General features: G+C 37.2%; 1 protein-coding gene and 1 pseudogene across 1 annotated transcript in view; both read left to right on the top strand.

Moving 5' to 3' along the window:
* Nucleotides 1–1,357, top strand: part of LOC139736808 (scavenger receptor cysteine-rich domain-containing protein DMBT1-like) — a 32,757-nt gene extending 31,400 nt beyond the window's left edge. The window contains exons 6-7 of the mRNA XM_071647471.1: nt 93–395; nt 1,023–1,357. Of these exons, the coding sequence (XP_071503572.1) occupies nt 93–395; nt 1,023–1,357 (638 nt within the window). The remainder of the gene's footprint in view (nt 1–92; nt 396–1,022) is intronic.
* A 5,114-nt stretch (nt 1,358–6,471) lies between these two features.
* Nucleotides 6,472–18,155, top strand: LOC139736807 (ATP-dependent DNA helicase RecQ-like; annotated as a pseudogene).
* The last annotated feature ends 1,172 nt before the right edge of the window (nt 18,156–19,327 follow it).

Below are 19,327 nucleotides of genomic sequence, written 5' to 3'. Positions count from 1 at the left end.
TTAAGGAGTGTTCAAGATAAATCAACAATTCTGCATTGTTTTGTCATAATGTTTTCGTCTTTACCAATTGAATACAAATACTGGAATTCAAGTGCGACTTGTTGGAGGGGAAGACGACGCCCAAGGGAGAGTGGAAATCTACTACGATGGTCAATGGGGAACTGTCTGTGATGACTTGTGGGACATCGAAGAGGCCAACGTGGTGTGTCGGATGCTGGGCTTTGAGGGCGCCTTCCATTATTCTTGCTGCGCCGAGCACGGAGAGGGATCTGGCCCGATTCTGCAAGGCGTTGAATGCACTGGCGCAGAGACCAACTTGGCAGATTGCCAGCATAACGGATATGGACAACTCTGCGGTCATGATAAAGACGCTGGAGTGAAGTGCATACCAACAGGTTAATACTTGACATTTTACATGTTCTAATACATATGCACGTATTCATGCAATGAACAGTTTATTCTGAACCGATTTGACCGCCGGAGTAAGAAAGGTCAATGAAGGTTTCATTGTGGTTTACCTCGAGCAGCTCAAGCTGAAGCAAGTAACTAGTAGGCCGTCTTCTTCAATGTAAAGTTACCATAAGATATGTTCATTGATAATAAGAAGAATTATGTAAAAGCTGTCACTGAAGAGTTTCGTGTTTTTTTTTTTAAACCAAAGTGTATAGCTGACCCTTGTATTAGAAACTGAACGGTACCAGCTTTTCAACATCGACCCGGCTAGAGTGAGTGGATTTTTAGTGAGCTGCTCATTAAATACTGATAAAAAAGGCAAATCCAGTAAACATGCAAATTTGCTTATATAAAAAAAGAATGTACAAGTTTGTTTCTAGCCAAATGCTGGCCTTTAAGGCAATTATATAATGTCTAGTTTTCTTCGCTCCATGACCATTTCCGGAAATTGCTGCTCATCTGTAGTCCAATTTCTTTCATCTTTCCCCAAGAGTTAAACAGTGTCCAAGATAAATCAACAATCCTACATTGTTTTGTCATATGTTTTTGTCTTTACCAATTGAATACAGATACTGGAATCCAAGTTCGACTTGTAGGAGGGGAAGACGACACCCAAGGGAGAGTGGAAATCTACTACGATGGTCAATGGGGGACTGTCTGTGACGACTGGTGGGATATCGAAGACGCCAACGTGGTGTGTCGGATTCTGGGCTTTGAAAGCGCCTTACGTTATTCTTGCTGCGCCGAGTACGGAGAGGGATCTGGCCCGATTCTGCTAGACGACGTTGAATGCACTGGCACGGAGAGTTACTTGGCAGATTGTCAACACAAAGGATACGGGGTGCACGACTGTTCGCATGGTGAAGACGTTGGGGTGGAATGCATAACACCAGGTAAATGGTAGTCTTTTATAAGCCCTTACATATGCAAGTATTTACCAAGCAGTCTATCCCAAACGAAATTTTGTCGTCAGGAACTGTTTATGTAAAACAAATTGCTAAGATGAAGATTGAGATAAAGAATTCGGGTAAGGCTCATTAAAAAAAAAAAGATCCGTGTATGTGGTCTCCATGAAGCATTGTGTCTTATACCTTTTAATAAAGTGGCAAGGTATACACGTATAGCTGAAAGCAAAATTTTGAATGGATTAATGGATTATCTTTTGCCGTAATACTTGGATCTTTACAATCCATGAGAATACTTTTCATCTAAGGGAAGAAAAGGCAATATATCTATTAGTTTTCAAAGGAGACAATGTTAGAGCTTTTTAAGTGGTGATCGATAAAGACATATCGGAAACTTAGCAACTACTAGATTATACTTTATAACAGATGGCGCTAAATGAAGTTAAAGGACAAGTTCACCTTCATAGACATGTGGGTTGAGTGAATGCAGCAATATTACTAGAACACATCAGTGAGAGTTTGAGGAAAATCCGACAATCCGTTCAAAAGTTATGAATTTTTAAAGTTTCTGCTCAGTCATGGCTGGATGAGAAGACTACTATAGCTTGTGATGTCACATGAGTAAAACGGTATAAAGAAAGTATAAAGAAAATTCACCTTATTTTCACTTTTCTCGCATAACAAAAGAACACTCGACTTCTCTCTTTCAGAAGGCAAGGGGAATAATATTATCCTTAACATACATCAGTAACAAGTCCAAGAAATGTGCATTTTATTAAAAAAGTAAAATTTTGTGAAATTCTCCTTTTATTTTCATTACATCGTTGTACGCATGTGACATCACACACTGTAGTAGTCTTCTCATCTAGCAGTAATTGCGCAGATACTTAAAAAATTCATAACTTTTGAACGGATTGTCCGATTTTCCTCAAACTTTCACTGATGTGTTCTACTAATATTGTTGCATTCACTATAAAATCCACATGTACATGAAGGTGAACTTGTCCTTTAAATGAAGTTTACTTAATTATCCGACTTCTATTTTTAGTTGCAAGCATACCAATTCAAAAAGAAAGGGGAAAATACCAATATAATCGATTTCTCTCCATTTTCGACTGAAATCATTAAAGCACAACGACGTCTAGCAAAACTTCTTTATCTTTCTTCTAAAGCAGTTATAACACTTATTTTTCTGTATTTCTGTATTCTTTGACCACAGACATAAAATCAGTTTTCTCAGCTTATTTACAAAGATATGATTATTTTCACTTTATAATAACTGAGAGAGATTTATTTTAGCATAATTTTCCTTCAAAACGGATCTGTGACAAAAATAATGTTGAAAACAGGGAAATTCTTAATAAATTAATGAAAAATGTAACACACAAAAATATTGATAAAACAATTTAATACGTACCATGTAAGAAACGAATGCTAAAAAGGCTTCATAGACCAAAAAAATATAATTCTAGGGACATTTTTTTCTGATTTAGAGCAAAACGTCTAAGTTCACGGACATGTTAGCATTAGTAATTAAAATCTCAATTTCGCATATATATATATATATATAACTATATATATATATATATATATATATATATATATATATATTATATATATATAACCCCCCTAAACCCCAAATTGTCCTAAGGTGCGACCAATCATGTAAAGAGGCAGATAAATGTTGGTCTGGTCTGTTAGCTTCTCTCTGTCTGGTCGGGGGTTAGGTAATCATATAGAAAGCAGTCATCACATTTACAATACCAAGATTTAGAAGGGACCTAATATTCCATATTTTCAGTTTTTTTCTTCCAAGGCACGAAAAAAGAAAAGTTCAAAAATTGACATGTTTTTGTTCATTTGGAAATACCCTTTAACATAACAATGATAGAAACAATTATCTGCACGAAAGTCATGAATGAAATCGCTAAAATAAGTTTCCGATCTCTTATTTCTTTATATTGATTTAATGATTGATTGATTCTGTGTTCATTAAACAGAGTAATGTCTTCAGTACATACAACTGCTTTAACAGAGTGCCCTGTATTTCATAAAACATTTCAAATACAGTTTCCAATTGCAACAAAATAATAAGGAAAATGAAAGGGAGAAAACAAGAAATTTCTGTTAAACCCAAACTTCAAATGACGTACATTTATCGGTAGTAAAGGCATAACGATGATTAAATGAACAGAAATGAATGAATTTGTTTTACATTCTTTCAATCTCGTAATTGAAGAATTCTGAGACAACTTCAAGAACCAAAAACTATCTTGAATTTTACTAATTTGAGAAATCGAATCAAATTTCTACCATTTTTGTTTAAAATGCTTCTCCTTTGATTTCGTTTGAATTTGGATTTGACAAAAGATTCTTCATATTCCTCAATTGTTTGGTCTTTTGGTGATCTTTTGTGCTTGAAAAATGAAAAGATCATACATTAATTGTTGAGTCTTAAATCCTGTGTTTTATTGTGTTAAATATATCTATTTTTCTTTATATTATTGTTACATGGAAATGCGCATAGGAATGAATGACAGCTTGTTCATTTTTGCAATTTTTACTTTGGAAGAGAACGGCAAATGTGTTCCTAATGCGCTAGATTTCCCTCTAATAGTTGACTTACCAGGTTGAAAGTGAATTGAATTAACTTTTATATGGTAGTAGTGTCGTCCCTTCGATAGTTATTAGACTTGAAAGTGAAGAGTGTGGAAAGCATTTCAAGACATGAAAAATTTTCTCCAAGACATGCCTGATCATTCTCCTCTTCCCCCAAAATGAGGTTATAAAAAAAACTGCTAAAAACGCATTTCCCAGTCATGCTAAGATCCCAATAATAGAAGAAAGATAGCTTTTTTGAGCATTCATGTAAAACCAAGGGGTGCGACTTTTTGTTTGCTTTGTGATGAACGGTAACTTTTAATGCACTCACTTTTAGCAAAATAGTCTATGACAAATTAAAATTTTGTAGGTATTATTGTGTGGGCCTATAATGAAATACCTACTCACCAAATGGCTAACGGGACGTGGAGCTGAAGGGACCGTCAGCAGGAGTAGACGACCGTAGTAGAATGCACTAGGGCACCAGGAGAGGTGAACAGTGTCCTTGTAATGGTATTGCACTTCCCGAAATGATAAGAAACAATATGGACAAACTCCGAAATGCACTCAGGGTGTCCGAAGACGACAGTGTCCCATAGAAATATGTGCAAAAGATCCAGCGACAGCATGGAATAGCCTCCGAGTGTCGCGGCTAGCACAAGCGAGGGTAGAGCCACCGCTGGAACCTGGGTAGGAAAAACTGCGAGGTCCCTGGTAGAGTCTGCACACCACGGACAGCACGCTGGCAGGACCGAAGCAGCGATGTAACGAGAAGCAGATCGCGTTGAATGTAGCGATGTAAAAATCCCAGATGGAGTGTAAAAAAATGTGTGAGTCGCGATGTAGGATGTAGCGAAGATCGCGAAGTAGAAGCCCGAAATCGGAGAAATATGAAAGCGTATAAGCCGTATGAGTATAATCCGAAGGCGTATAATAATCCGTATGTATTGACAGTCCACGGCGCGAGGTGTCATCCGCGAGAAAAGACGCGGTAGTAGAGCAGTTAAGCTGAATAATTGTGCAAAATTTGACTAAAGCATGAAACTTTCACCATTGTTAGTGCATGCTATAAGATTGATTTTAAGATCGGGAGGTTAGTCTGAATTGACCTCTGATGACCTCCAGAGGTCGCCAGAGGTCAACGACCTCAAAATGTAAGAAAATTGATATTTTGCATCGTTGGATAATGATAAACACAGTAATGATGTACTAAAACTTAATTTCTATCACAGTAAAATTGTCTTCATGTTCAGCAGAGCCTTGACAGGTTTCTACTTTTAACCCCTGATGACCTTCAGAGGTCAATGACCTCAAAATGTCAGAAAATTGGTATTTTGCATCATTGGTTAATGATTAACACGGTAATAGTGTATCGAACCTACATTTTGTTACAGTGGAATTGTCCTCATGTTCCACAGAGCCCTGACAGGTTTCTACTTTTGACCTCTGATGACCTTCAGAGGTCAATGACCTCAAAATGTCAGAAAATTGATATTTTAATGCGTCACTCATTACTGAAACACGGTAATTATGTACTAAAATCTGATTTTTTTTGTAAGTGGAAATGCTTCAATGTTCCACAGAGCCTTTTAAGTTAGGTTTCTACCTTTGACCTCTGATGACCTCAGATGACCTATCATGAGGTCAATGACCTGAAAATATCAGAACATTGATATTTAGTGCTATTGGTTGATGATAAACATGATTAACATGTTACATTCATTTGTATTATAATTGCATTTCCTATTCCACAGAGCAAGAGAAATTACTCGTGTGTCTAAACCGTTGACCTCTAAGGACTGTGACAGGACAATTACCTCAAAATATCTGAATATTTTGTGTATAGTCAATGGTCAACTTATACCCAATGTACAATCATGCATTATGCTATTAGCATTTATTCTATGCTATAATACAAGAATCTTGTCATTCCAAGGAACATTAGTCATTTCCCTGTGCATTACATCCAACTTTGACCTCAGGACAATGAGAAGTCACTGACCTTTTAGAATATCAGAATTTGTGAAGGCATACTTGTATTGATGTTTGGCTTCATTGGTTTCATCGTTAATGCTTCATGTAAAAATCCGCCTTGACGTTTTGATCAAAGCATATATGCCGGGATATTCCACAGAGCATTAGTTTTTAGTAACAGGTCTCTGGAATGTGAGAGATCACTTACTTCAGAAATAAAGCTTTAAGTGTCTTGAGTGATGGCAGTGACCTCAAATATGAATTCTATGCTTGGGTTAGTTATGCAGACTAGCAAATATGGCCATTATCTCCGCACTCGAGGAAAATAAGGCCCACGAGACTGACATACATCAGAGCGTTTAATCTATCCAGTGTAGGTCTCGTAGACATTTTCCCCCATGTGTCGGACTCAGTTTGGGACTGGTTTGCTTATAGTATTAAGCTCATGGGCAATATTTGCATAGTTAGTAGCTGGTGGGCGTGTATTGGCCAATGTCAAGCTTGTGGGTTGTTACAGTATGACTGCGATGAATGACTCATGGTCCTGGAGTGTACAGTCCACAACTGCGACATCATGGACAATCTTGAAAAGTTCAACAGACTGTGAGGCCCAACATGCATTCCACATGAAGCAATCCTGTGTTTTGCAACTAACTATTGCCATCAGAGACCTACCCAGGGAATGAATAAGCATTCATGGCAAACCATGGATAAAGCGGATTGTGCAAAATATTTTGGAGTCTACTCACACAGGAAGCTCAGCTGGAATCACATCGCCACAGCAACCGCAGACTCTCTCCAGACGAAGATATCATAAAATTCAGGTGCTTTTGCTACTCCACACTAAAGAGATTATACCTATAGAGTAAGTAGTCGGCATACGCGTGCGTACAAATAGTGCGTCCAAAATTGAAGAGGGAGCGCACACTCAGACTGGATCTAAGTCTACGTTCAAGTCATATCTTCTCATACCATATCTGGAATGATATGTTATTCTTCATTCCACATTTTCATTTTCAGAATCACAATGTGGTTAATTGTTTAAATATTAGTTTCTACGATGATATCATATCATTTGACCCATTTGGTAGAGTCCAGACCTTTTTGTTGTTCGCAAAATAAACAGTGGGAACTTGGGTGTAGATTAGACAGTAATTGAGCATTATGACGTTTGTTTCGCGTACATTCCTACTCACGCCATAAAATCAAACAACATCAGCACCATTATGACGCTTAAAACATGACCATTGTGACGTCACAATAAAACAACGCAAGGTCACTGCGCCGAATATTCAAGTCGAGCGCATTAAACAGTGCGCTGCCATCCTGTACAAGATCCGTGCAATGGCGGCTCCCACAACGCGAAATGGCAGCTCCCTCGCGCGGCTGCCTCCCCACTGGACTACGCCCTCTTTATCTTGTGGTATAATCTCTTTGCTCCACACTTTCAGTCCACTGCCTGGACTGTTTTGTGTGATCATTTACCGCGCGCACACACCGCTACAGCACGCGTATGCCCAACCGTACGCTCGTGTATAAATTTGCCGCGCACGCACGCATCTCGACCTCCAAAACATTCCAGTCTGGTTTGCCAAGTCTCCCCGAAATATTTCGGAAAAAATTAGCCCCACCCCCACTCCCTCATCCATTTCGAGCATCCTGATTGGTCGATGAGAACGCGTCCAGGAGGCAATTTGCGGGATCGAAAAAAGTCGATCGATCTCTAATCTTGTAGTCTTATTGCAAACAGGTATATTGCATTTAGCAATATAAGATAAGTATTTTACTCCAATATTTTTATTAATCTCAACATGTATTAATGGAATGTCAAAATTATTTTTCTTTTTATTAAAAGATTGCTCAAATAATATATCTTAGAGATCATAAGAGGAGAATAAAATTAGAACGTACATAAACCGTGCGTAAGATTAAGACTAACTTCTACTCGTTCCCATAACTGTTACAAATTAAATTATAGATATCACAATTATCAACAATTTAAATCTATATTTTTAGACAAAAAATAATGATTTCGAAATCACAAATGAAAAATTGATAAATGCGTATAGAAAAAAGTCTTCGCCCATTCAAAGCATCGTGACATATCTTACATGTCAATTTCGAGGTGGCTTTTACTTCTCGATCGGGGTCCGGGATGCGTGTTTTTTTTAGACGGCACAGATTGGGGAAACTAAAAATTTATCGGGGACCCTATCCCTAAACCTAACCCTTATCCTAATCCTAACCCTAACCATCAAACCCTAACCCTAACCCTAACCCTAACCCTAACCCCAACCCTAACCCTAACCCTAACCCTAACCCTAACCCTAACCATAACCAAAAACCCTAACCCAACTTTTTCCCCATAGGTTTAACACGCGCCATGCCCCAATCTGTGCCGTCTTTAAAAAAATTGCGTCCGGGATCGCGTGTACAGCATACAGCTTGAGCAATGTGCTTTTCGTATTGATTCCGAGTCTTGCGTTTTCCGACCAAAATCTCTGCAGCATTTCAAGTATTTCCTCCAAATCTTGTTTACATGATCAATGAAAGTCAACATCAGCGTCTCCGCGTCGCTTTTCTGACAGTGATAATGAGAAGAGCATTCAATGTAAATGTGCTCTGACGGTTTCGGGGAGCAGCAGCAGAACCAGAACTTAAGTCCCTACACGTACACGTACTCGTTTCTCCGTGCATGGTCATGATTTGTTTATCTCCCTGCCGACTGGTTTCGGCAATAGTGTTGTGTTTCCACTTCCAAGCTGCACAGTTATGCGTTGATATTCTTCGCAAACTAGATCTACATGATGCACCAGACTCTCCGAAAGCTGTGGCTCTTGTTGTCATGCCTTTGAAGTCTTTAATTTCGGACCAGATGAGCAGGGCTATATGGATCTTGCTTGGCCTGCGTGACAAAGTCAAAGACTCCAGCGGCCTACCTAGCGGTAAGCTAATCATTTAGATCTATCCAGTTTCTAAAAATGATTCGTCAAGGCAACTTTCATTACGTGTCTATTGTCTTGAATTGGAAACTGTAACTGTAGGCCCCTAGTTAAACAACAAAAAATGATTGTAAAACTAAATGTAGTTATGTCTGGCCTCTGGGCCGGGTAGGGTAAACACATGTCAGGCTTCTACTACAGTACTACTCTTGTGAGTGTTCCTAGGTGTACCGAGTTAAATCCTGTGTAATTGTGATAAATTGTTAACACCGTAACTGCACTGGTTTAATTGTTTTGTACACTATAGTAACTACTGTAACTTTCTCGCATACAAATGCAATTACACATAGGCCTACTGCCTTTTCATAGCTTTAGTCTGTGAGCCACAGCCTGTGTCTCGTCGGCTTTGCTCCTCTACTCAGAGGAGCGATCGACACACACGCTGTGGCCCTCAGACTTATTCTTCATGTGCATGTACATTGAGAAAAAACTCAAATAGGAACATGCTTCAGTATGCAAATGTACTCATACTTGTTCATCTATAGATTAAAATTATGCAGTCTTATGGTTATGCGATATGCATTGTATAGACTGCAGGCATTATTAAAATCACTTACCAGTATGTGCAATGTAGAAAATGTTTTGTTTTGTTTTTGTTTTTGTTTTTTTTAATCGTACTGCTTTTTTTTTCTTATTTTTCAAATAGGGGGACCGCATCTGGATACACCAAAGCATTTCGAGCAGCGTATGGAAAATTGGGTGAATTACGATCGAAACTCAAGTCGTCAGTCCTGCTGTTGCCATGACAGCCACTGCAACCAAAGATGGGCGTAGCGGTATCATCGAAAACTTTGGTCTTCGCAATTATGTGTGGGTAAATCAGTTGCCGGACAAGCAAAATATAAAACATGTTGTCAAGTCTGCTGCAAGAGATTTAGATACAATGTTCAACTCGCTGGCAGATGACTTGAAGACCCATGGTGCATGTTGTGAAAGGATGATAAGAAAAATGTGCAGTAATGGGTACGTGGCCTTTATGGCACTGCTTCCAGAAAGTTGCCACAGGTATGTCAATAAGTTTATACGTGTATGTACCACCGGAACACGGAAACTGATATCCAAAAGGAAATTGTTGACAGCATGTTGGAAACAGATGGTGAAATCTGAGTTCTGATAGCTACCATTACGTCTGGCCTGGGTGTTGACGTAAGCAGCGTACACAGTACGGTTTTGTGTGGATGCCCAAGTGATCTAGACGAGTATATCCACTTTTTAAAAGCACTCAATTTTCAGGCCTTATCAGATATACTGGTAACATGAAGAATCATGTACAGCTGTACAGCTGTACGTCGTAGCTCAGATTTTTTTTTTTTTAAAGTGAAGAATGTTACGTACACACGTGTACGTGTAGCTTGTACCTTTGGGCTTTGAAAATTGTTTTTTTAGAGAATTCATGTGATTGGTTTAAAACAAGAATCCACTGTGGGTGTTTTTCCTCCTTAAGGTTTGTAATGGTGAGTGGTTGGTACATTGGTTTCTGGTGTACCTACATTTTTGCAGTTCCATGCGACATTTACAATAATTTTCTTTTTATCACTGCAATTACTGTACCTTGCTCTTATTCATAGAAGCAAATACAATGTACATTTGTACACACCTACTTTTCATACTGTACTTTGTTTTTTAGGCGTGAATATTTTCATTTCATTGGACATGTTGATGGGTACATATCGTAATTACAAGTGATAAAATAATGGAAAAGTTGAAATATTTTAGTTTAAGGTTGCGCTTTTGTAATGTAGTGGATTACATGTACATGTACATACAGACCATACCAAGTGGGGATGGGCTGTGTGTTTTGGGTGTTTGGGTGGGTGTTTGAAAATTGAATTGTTATGCCGTTTGTCTGCACATGTAATTGTACATTGCATGTTCATCTATGCATACATGTACATACAAGTGTACACATGTGTAGAGTATGTTTTTGAGTTGTACAACTACCAAGGACTTGTTTACCACATATACTTTCTTTACATACAAAATCATTCATGAGAAGTACAGTATGTTCTTTTGCCCATTTTGATAAAAATAAAACTAGTTCTGTTAATGCACATGAACATTTGAAGAGTTTGTTCGCAAAAACCGATAAGTCCATTTTTGAAGATTTTGAAGTACTGTCTCTGTCATAAAGTATAAAATAATACCTTTTAAATGATATATTGGTCACTACATATAAAGGTACATTTTTGAAGTTATGGTCAAAAGAAGCAAAAATTTTCTTATTATTCTCTTTATTTTTCTTGACCTTTAATCGCAAATATCTCCATTTGGCAAATATGGACTTATCGGTTTTTGCAAACAAACTCTTCATTTGTACCTGTAGGTTGAACTGTGTAGCAATGAATTTATTTTCTTTTTTGAACTTCGAAGCAATTGAAAAAACAAAATCTACAGTGGGACCAGGAAGATTTCTTCGTCATAACTTGTAACCAGTTTGTGTTAATCCCGTGTTTTTGATGTGTAATGAGAGTCTACTACACATGGTAATTAGACTGAAATGTGACATATCAAATTATTTTTCTGACCTCAAAATTCAGAGTCAAACAGTTTACAATGTATTTTGTTTGAAATAATGCACTGTTGTTGAACAGTGATCATGAACTATCATGAATATACAGTAAATGTATTGTATATTACAGTACTTGTACATGTACATGTGTATAATGAAGGAATTTCAAGAGCATGGAGAAAAAACTGAAATATGCCTAATATTTTCTCAACTATAGAACATTTAATTTCAGTTCCTTATGAGTACATGGTGGCACAGAATATCCAACTTTAAAGACACTTATACACCTGAGGAATAATTTTGAACGTCCTTCCCAGAGTGACAACTTTATGAACTCATTATAGACAGTTGGGAGTGGGATGCTAGCTTTGAAACTTCCTTGGTAGTTGATACAACATTAACATTTTTACCATTATGGCCAAATTTTTATAATGAAGGCTTAAGAAGTAATGTGATTAAAAAATGTACAAATTATACATAATTATGTTCACATTACACTACTCGTAGTCCATTTGTTTTCACTTTGCTGTCTGCTCTTACTGTACATGAAATGATGAAGACTACACAGTGTATTTAACGGTATACATATTGCACATGTACGATGTACATGTACACTGTACATTGTACATTTCAAAGTACAATAGTGATAAATTGATGTATTTCGTGACCACACCTCAACACTGAAAAAAAAACCTTTTTACCAATAATCAGCTGCCATAAACGTGGAAAAAAAGTAAAGTCTACTACACTGTAGGTATCTACAGCTGTATGTACAAAGTACATGTACAATGTTTTAATTTGGATGTGATTTGTAATAGGGGGTTTAATCAAATTGCTAACATTTGAGTGTGTGTGTGTGTGTGTGTGTGTGTGCATGGCCCACACATTTCCCAAGCACAATTTCACGCTGATATCCCCCTTAAATGTTTGTGAATTAGAAACAAACAAGTTGCTCTGTTAGACTGTCTTTTGATATGAATAGGCCTATTTATTTAATAATGTATAATATATACATGGAGCTACTATTTTGAGCAAATACAGGTATGGTTTGCCAAAAAAAAGGAAGATATAATTGGATATATATATATATATATATGTATATATACATACATACTTGTATATATATGCATATGCAGAAGGGCAGTTCAACCAAAACTGTTCACTTCTGTAATGCCAGAGACAAATGGACCAATATCTCTGTAGCAAAAATGCCCTTAAGCGTCTTCATCTTGGTTTACTAAATTTAGCTTTATTATCATGAAGACTAACAAACAAAGACTGAGTGACTGGGTATTTTTACAACAGGGATATTGGTCTGATTGTCTCTGTTATAGAAATTATCAAAGCGAATAGTTTCGGTCTAACTGCCCAGTAGGCCCTACATGAAGTGGCAATAAAATGATAAAAGTTTTACAAACTTAGTGCAATTCTTTAAATCTAGACTGCTCTCTACTAACATTTGGGGAAAAGAACAAACAAAAAAGGCACTTTCTGGTTCCTTACATGTACCGGTACTTCAAAACTTTGCACTACAAATTGTGTAATGTATCCCCTTCACCTCCACCACCCCTGATTATGCTTGATATCTTGTATACCATAGCTATCAAGTACCGGGTCATAGAACCCACATCTCACAGCCCTGAACTTACATTACAAGAATTTCTTTAATTGTGACAGTGCACCTCAAAACAAACATAAAGTCGCACACACTGATTGTGCGTGAGGACTGCAAATAAGTGAAATAAGTCAACCTAGCCGAACTTAACTTTTTCATATTTTCTGAAAGAGCGGGTCTTCTTTTACATTATGCTAAAATTTGGTATCATAAAACGGGCAGGAAAGTGTGTTTTTTAGCAGTTTATCTCGAACATTTTTGGTAGAATTGTGTGATTAGGTGTGTCTTTAGAATCCCTTTTTCATTTCTGAGAAACCTTGTCCACACTCTTCACTTTCAACTCTAATAACTTTTGAAAGGATAGTGCTACTGCTTTGAAAGTTGGCATTAATCATGGACAGAATGTGTTAATGAGGCATGCTCAATTTCAGTTTAATTTAATAATCCCTTCATTGTTGTTACTCTGGTGGTTTACTTCCTGTTTTTTGTCCCATTCATCGCACAGCCAGCACGGTTTGGTAAAGATTAAGCGCTTGAATAGATACTGTACTTCAGAGCCTCTTTTCTCATTTCACACTTTTCCTGAGTTTGTGCTTTCTTTCCAATGTTAAGATAAGTTAGGAGAGTCCATTTGATTTGAGTTATACATCATTTTAAAGCTTAAAGTCTGCTCTTTTAGAATATGGTCTTAACTAAAAAATTCATCATACAATATTATTAATGAAGAATAATTGATGACAAAATTATTTCCTTTAATGAATATGATTGGCACAATCCCCCCCCCAAAAAAAAAACAACATATTGATCCCCTTTAGTTGCTTTACCAACAATAACATCGCCAAACAAATCTTCCAACTTTTCTTGAGGTCCACATCTCACGACCTTCACAGAGTTCTTTGCAGTTTTATGTAGTGTTTGGACGTTAGAAGTGGCACATCACAAATCATACATCGGCGAGCTGGCGAATTGTAGCTCGCCATTTCCAATCGCAAGAATAATATTCAAGTCATCATCGAATCTGGGCACAACAAAGTCCAAAACACCACGTGAAAGTAGGTCCTAGATGACTGCAACCATAACTTTCAGCCAGTCAAAAACGTTGCACGAATCAGCTGTGCAACAATGCATTAGGCCATGGGCTAGTAGGGGTCAACGTGCACCCACTCTGCACCTAACATTCATTGTTGTTTCCATGTAGCCCTTGGTCTGGAGAGTTAGAAAAGTGATGTTAACAAAAAAAAAGTTGGGTCCCAAGACCCGCCCCGTGACGTTTTGTGACGTCACTTCCGGAACGACCTCTTCGCGAATATGGGGGGAATAGCATTTGGGTATTATCCTAATAAAGTGGTCCCCATGCCTTTATATTTCAATGAAAACCAAAGATTGTGGTATTTCTAGATTTCTCAGGAGATGGGAAATATGATGCAAAGCAAAGTTTGTCAATATAAGCCCTCAGTTTGTCGTCATCGACAACGAAATGGGCAACGACGTCGACAAAATTCAACAAAATTTTACAAAATTTTTGCAATTTTTCAAGTTTCTCCATTTAAGTTTGTATATTTTTGTGAAAAATTTGTTAAATGACTTGAAATTTGGTCTGGATATCAAATGAATATCCCTTTTTACGAAAACAAAAGATTTTGGCCTAATTGTAATCCTATCTTCTTCTGTAGACATTCAAGTAAGCATGCGTTGTGTCTGGAAATCAGCCTCCGAAATGCCTTTTTTCATGTCCAGTATCAAAAAATGAGTTACAACGAATCTTTTTATCATGTAAATTCACAACTTTAATCAATTTTTACAATCAGCTATCACCTGATTGAATAAAAGTTGCCTTAAAATGAGAAATCAAAGATGACCATGGTTCTTTTTGATGATGACGTTGGTCACGACATCGAAGATGAAGACGACGTCAAAGACTACAATTACGACATAGCAGAGATTATTTTTGATATGTTTTAGTCTCTTTTAAAATTTCGAAAAAATATTGTAAGTCATGTTTGTAATTGGGTCAGTCAAATATGTACATTTCCTCGTTGGTAATGATTTTATCAACGTCAATATCTGATTGTTTGTTTATTACGTTGATTTCACTGAATTTATATTCATTTGAGTAATACGCAGTATATGACCTAAACTATTTTGATTTTTTTTTTTTACTGTTTTCTTTCGAAAATTTGGCAATAGAGACTTGCAGGTCATCAACAACGAAATGGGCATTAGTGAGGTCGACAAACTAAGTCAGCACAAGCTCTTATGCTAATTTAGATATTCATTACTTTATGGTTAATTCACTATATTAATTGGAATGTAGTCTGGATGTTAAAGGATAAGTCCAGCTTCGTGTACATGTAGATGAAGTAAATGCGGCAATATTAGTAGAATTCAACATCAGTAAAAGTTTGGGGAAAGCGGACAATCCATTCAAAAGTTCTGAATTTTTAAAGTATCTGCACTGTCACTGCTGGATGAGAAGACTACTACAGTGTGTGATGTCACATGCGTACAACGATATATATAATGTAAGGAAAATATAAAGAAAATTGTACAGAATCTTATTTTTTGAAAAACGTGCATATTTCTTCGACATGTCAGTGACTTATATCAAGGATATTATTCTTCCTGCCTTCTGACAGAGAAAGGTCAAGTGTTCTTCATTTTGTAAGAAAAGTGAAAATATGTTGAATTTTATTTTTACTTTCTTTATATCGTTTTACACATGGCAGTGACATCACAAGCTGTATTAGTCTCTCATCCAGCAGTGAGCGAGCAGAAACTTCAAAAATTCATAACTTTTGAAAGGATTGTCTGATTTTCCTCAAACTCTCACTGATGTATTCTACTAATATTGGTGTATTCACTCAATCCACAAGTCACATGTCTGTCAAGTTGAACTTTTCCTTTGAATAAACAGCTATCTTTCATTAAAAAAGAACAAATGAGCCATTATTCTAATCCTGGCCTCTTCTGTAGATGTTCAAGAGGGTAGGAGGAGTGCGAAATAAGAACCAACAACATGTCCCTTTTGGTGACTAGTAAATTGATATATTAACTCGTATTATTTCAAGTAGAATCGGAACTTTAATCATTTTGTTAAATCATCAAACACCTGCTGAAATACATTTGACTTCAGTGATGACGGCACAGACAGCGACGTCGATGACAAAATCACATTGGAGTTTCGTCTAAATACCAAATTCAACTGAATTTAGCAATTACTTTAAGACGACCCTTAAAGATTAACACCATTAGCTTTGAGGAAAAGAAAATTTTGATTACATCTGCATTTTGCCTTCTCAACAAACTCGAATCCTTTAAAGATAATTTAGTATGTTTTTTTTTTAAATAATCCTGATTGTGCATGCAAGGTGTGTGAAACAAGCCGCCGTAAGTTCTTTTCTGCTGTCTAGCAATCGGTTTTTCGTCAAAGATCAGAAACTTCAAGTATCATAATTTGCATTAAAGAAAATATAAAAGAAAATAACTAAGAGAAATTTGGCTTAAAATGAGAAAGAGGGAGGCAACTATACAGTTCTCTTGTCACCATTTCTATTGATCATAACGACAACATAATTCTATCATAATTTGCCACGACAAATCATTTAATGTGACTATAAAGGCATGTTTATTATTCATAAGCAATTCCCCAATTCATGGGACATTATCTGAAATGGTTATTAGACAATGATAGTTCAGTAATAAGAGTTTTATTTCATAGATCATATGAGGCACATAATACATTCATTCTTTGCTAAAAGTTGGTTGCTGTTAGATACTCAAATTCAAATAGCCTTTTTTTCAAGAGTATTTTTTGGCTTAGTAAAGTTTCGTAACTTATGCTTTAAAAAAAAAAATTAGCATTCATACTTAGTCAACACTAACCAATTATATTTGTGATACCTCTTTTTAAATTTTTGTATTCCATCTGAAAGTATAAAGAAACTTTGTAAATGTAACATTGTTCAGAGTAGAAATAGTTATACGATATTTCATAAAGATTATTTGCTAATTATTATGTATTTTTTCCAGCATGATTTACTTCCGATGAAATTATTGAGGGTCCAACATCAAAATACTTCAAATGATTACCACTGGTTTAATACCGATATGTTGAAATTGATGGAGTCATTTACCAGCTCTAAGTTATCCTTTCAAAGTCTGACACTTGTTTGCCCATGAACACTGTTACAATTAAATTCCGATGTCACTATCATTGTAACTCTGTGATTCTATTGGTTGAATGAATTCATTTTCACTACTTGCATTGTCACTATCAGTATCGGACTCCGATTCATAGGTCATGGTGCCTAACAAGATGTCCCCAAGCTGATGCGGAATCATCTCGCCATCCTGTCAATGTCTGATATTCATTTGCGCATGAGTTCTGAACCAAATCAAATTCCAATGTCCAGAATGGTCATTTTCTGAGTGCGGTATATGTTGAATTACAGTGCACTTCCGTTACAACGAACACGGTTATAACGAAATTTCGTTATAACGAAGTAAATCTTCTGGTCCCAAAATTGTCACCATCAAAGTCTATGGTACAAAGTTCGCTTATAACGAACACGGTTATAGCGACATTTCCGTTATAACGAAGTCTTTTCCGAGCGCCACAGACAAAGAAAAACAAAAGAAATGTGCTCCGTTATAACGAAATGTGAATTGCTTTCGAAAATACGTAGCGGAACAAGCATTTATAGCGTCTCTGCATGTGTGAACGCTTCACACCACTGTGTGTCCGCTCCTTGTGTCACGCACAGTTTCTGAGGGGACCTTGCGTTTATTATTGTAATACAGTTATCCCATCACATTTCACATAGCTTTCCAGTGTATGATGAGTATTCAGCAAACATAATATGATATATAAACGTGGTTTCCTTGTTTTCGTTATATATTGTATTTGTTCGGTTATAACGAAATTTCGTTATAACGAAAGAAAACTGCCGGTCCCGAGCATTTCGTTATAACGGGAGTGCACTGTAATCCATTTTTACTCATGTCACTGTTGCCATACCAGTATCGGCTCCGATTCATCAGCCACAGTGACTTCCAGGATGCATGTCCCCAAGCTGACGCGGCAGCACCTCCCTTGAGGTCCACAGAGGTCGCATTAGATCTTCATCCTTTGTCCATCCATGTCCTTCATTTGGGTTTGTTGCTAGCTTTCATGTTCTTGTTTGATAATTGCATCGGACATGCTGCTCTAAAACCTTTCAGCAGGGCGGTATCATAGCCAGATCAAAGTTTTTTTTTTTTTTTTTTGCCTTTGTGACATTAGCCATTTCACCGCACTTGGACTGTAAAGAGTTTGGAGGGCATTCACCTTCTTCTGTTACCATGCAAGGCACAGGTAAATCGTTCCAGTTCATCATCATCTCAGCTTTAAAGATTCAGCAAGCTTTGGAAATACAGCATGAAATGACTCATCTGCCTCGACATTGTTTTTACCTTCCCCTTACCCATAAGGCACCAGTGGTATTGCAGCCAGTAAATGCGTGGAGTCCTGGAAATTATGTACATACAAGGGCTGAATCATGAATGGGACAGCTGAGGTGATGGATGAACTGAACTTTGCTCTGCTTTGCATGGTAACAGAAGGATTTGGAGGTGAATGCTCTGCGATTCTTGACAATACAGTCTAAGTGCGGTAAAATGATTTATGTCACAAAGGCAAAAACTTTTGATTTGGCTTCTCATCAGAGACGTCTCTGAACAGCATGTCCTCCGTAGCAATTATCAAACTAAGAATATGGAAGCTAGCAACGGACCAAAATGAAGATCATGGATAGACGAAGGCTGAAGATCTAATGCGACCTCTGTTGACTTCACCTCAGGGGAGGTGATGCCGTATCAGCTTGTAGACGTTCTGAAAGGCACTATGGCTGATGTATCAAAGCCCGATACCGGCATAGAAGCAGTGACAGGAGCAAAAATGAATTCATTAAACCTATACACTCATAAAATTACAATGATGGTAACATCGGAATTCGATTCAGAGCTCAAAAGAATTTCAGACTTTGAAAGGATGGCAAAGTGATTCGTTGTCATCCCACGAGTTCGACATCCACGAAATATACAGCAAACGGGTCGTACAGCCCATGACTTCGACAGCAGGCAAATAAGGCCCATGAGTCCGACAGTATACAAACAAGGCCCGCAAGTTTGACACTAGGCTAACAAGGTCCACGAGATTGACACTTTTCTAAGCAACAACTGCTCCCCCCCCCCCCAAAAAAAAAAAAACAAAACAAACAAACAAACAAAC

The sequence above is a fragment of the Diadema antillarum genome, unplaced genomic scaffold, assembly GCF_040938485.1.
Source record: "Diadema antillarum isolate AM-2024a unplaced genomic scaffold, OU_Dant_1.0 seq00000663_RagTag, whole genome shotgun sequence".
Taxonomy (NCBI): domain Eukaryota; kingdom Metazoa; phylum Echinodermata; class Echinoidea; order Diadematoida; family Diadematidae; genus Diadema; species Diadema antillarum.
Note: the sequence above shows the minus strand (reverse complement) of the source record. Positions and strands in the feature narration are given on the sequence as shown.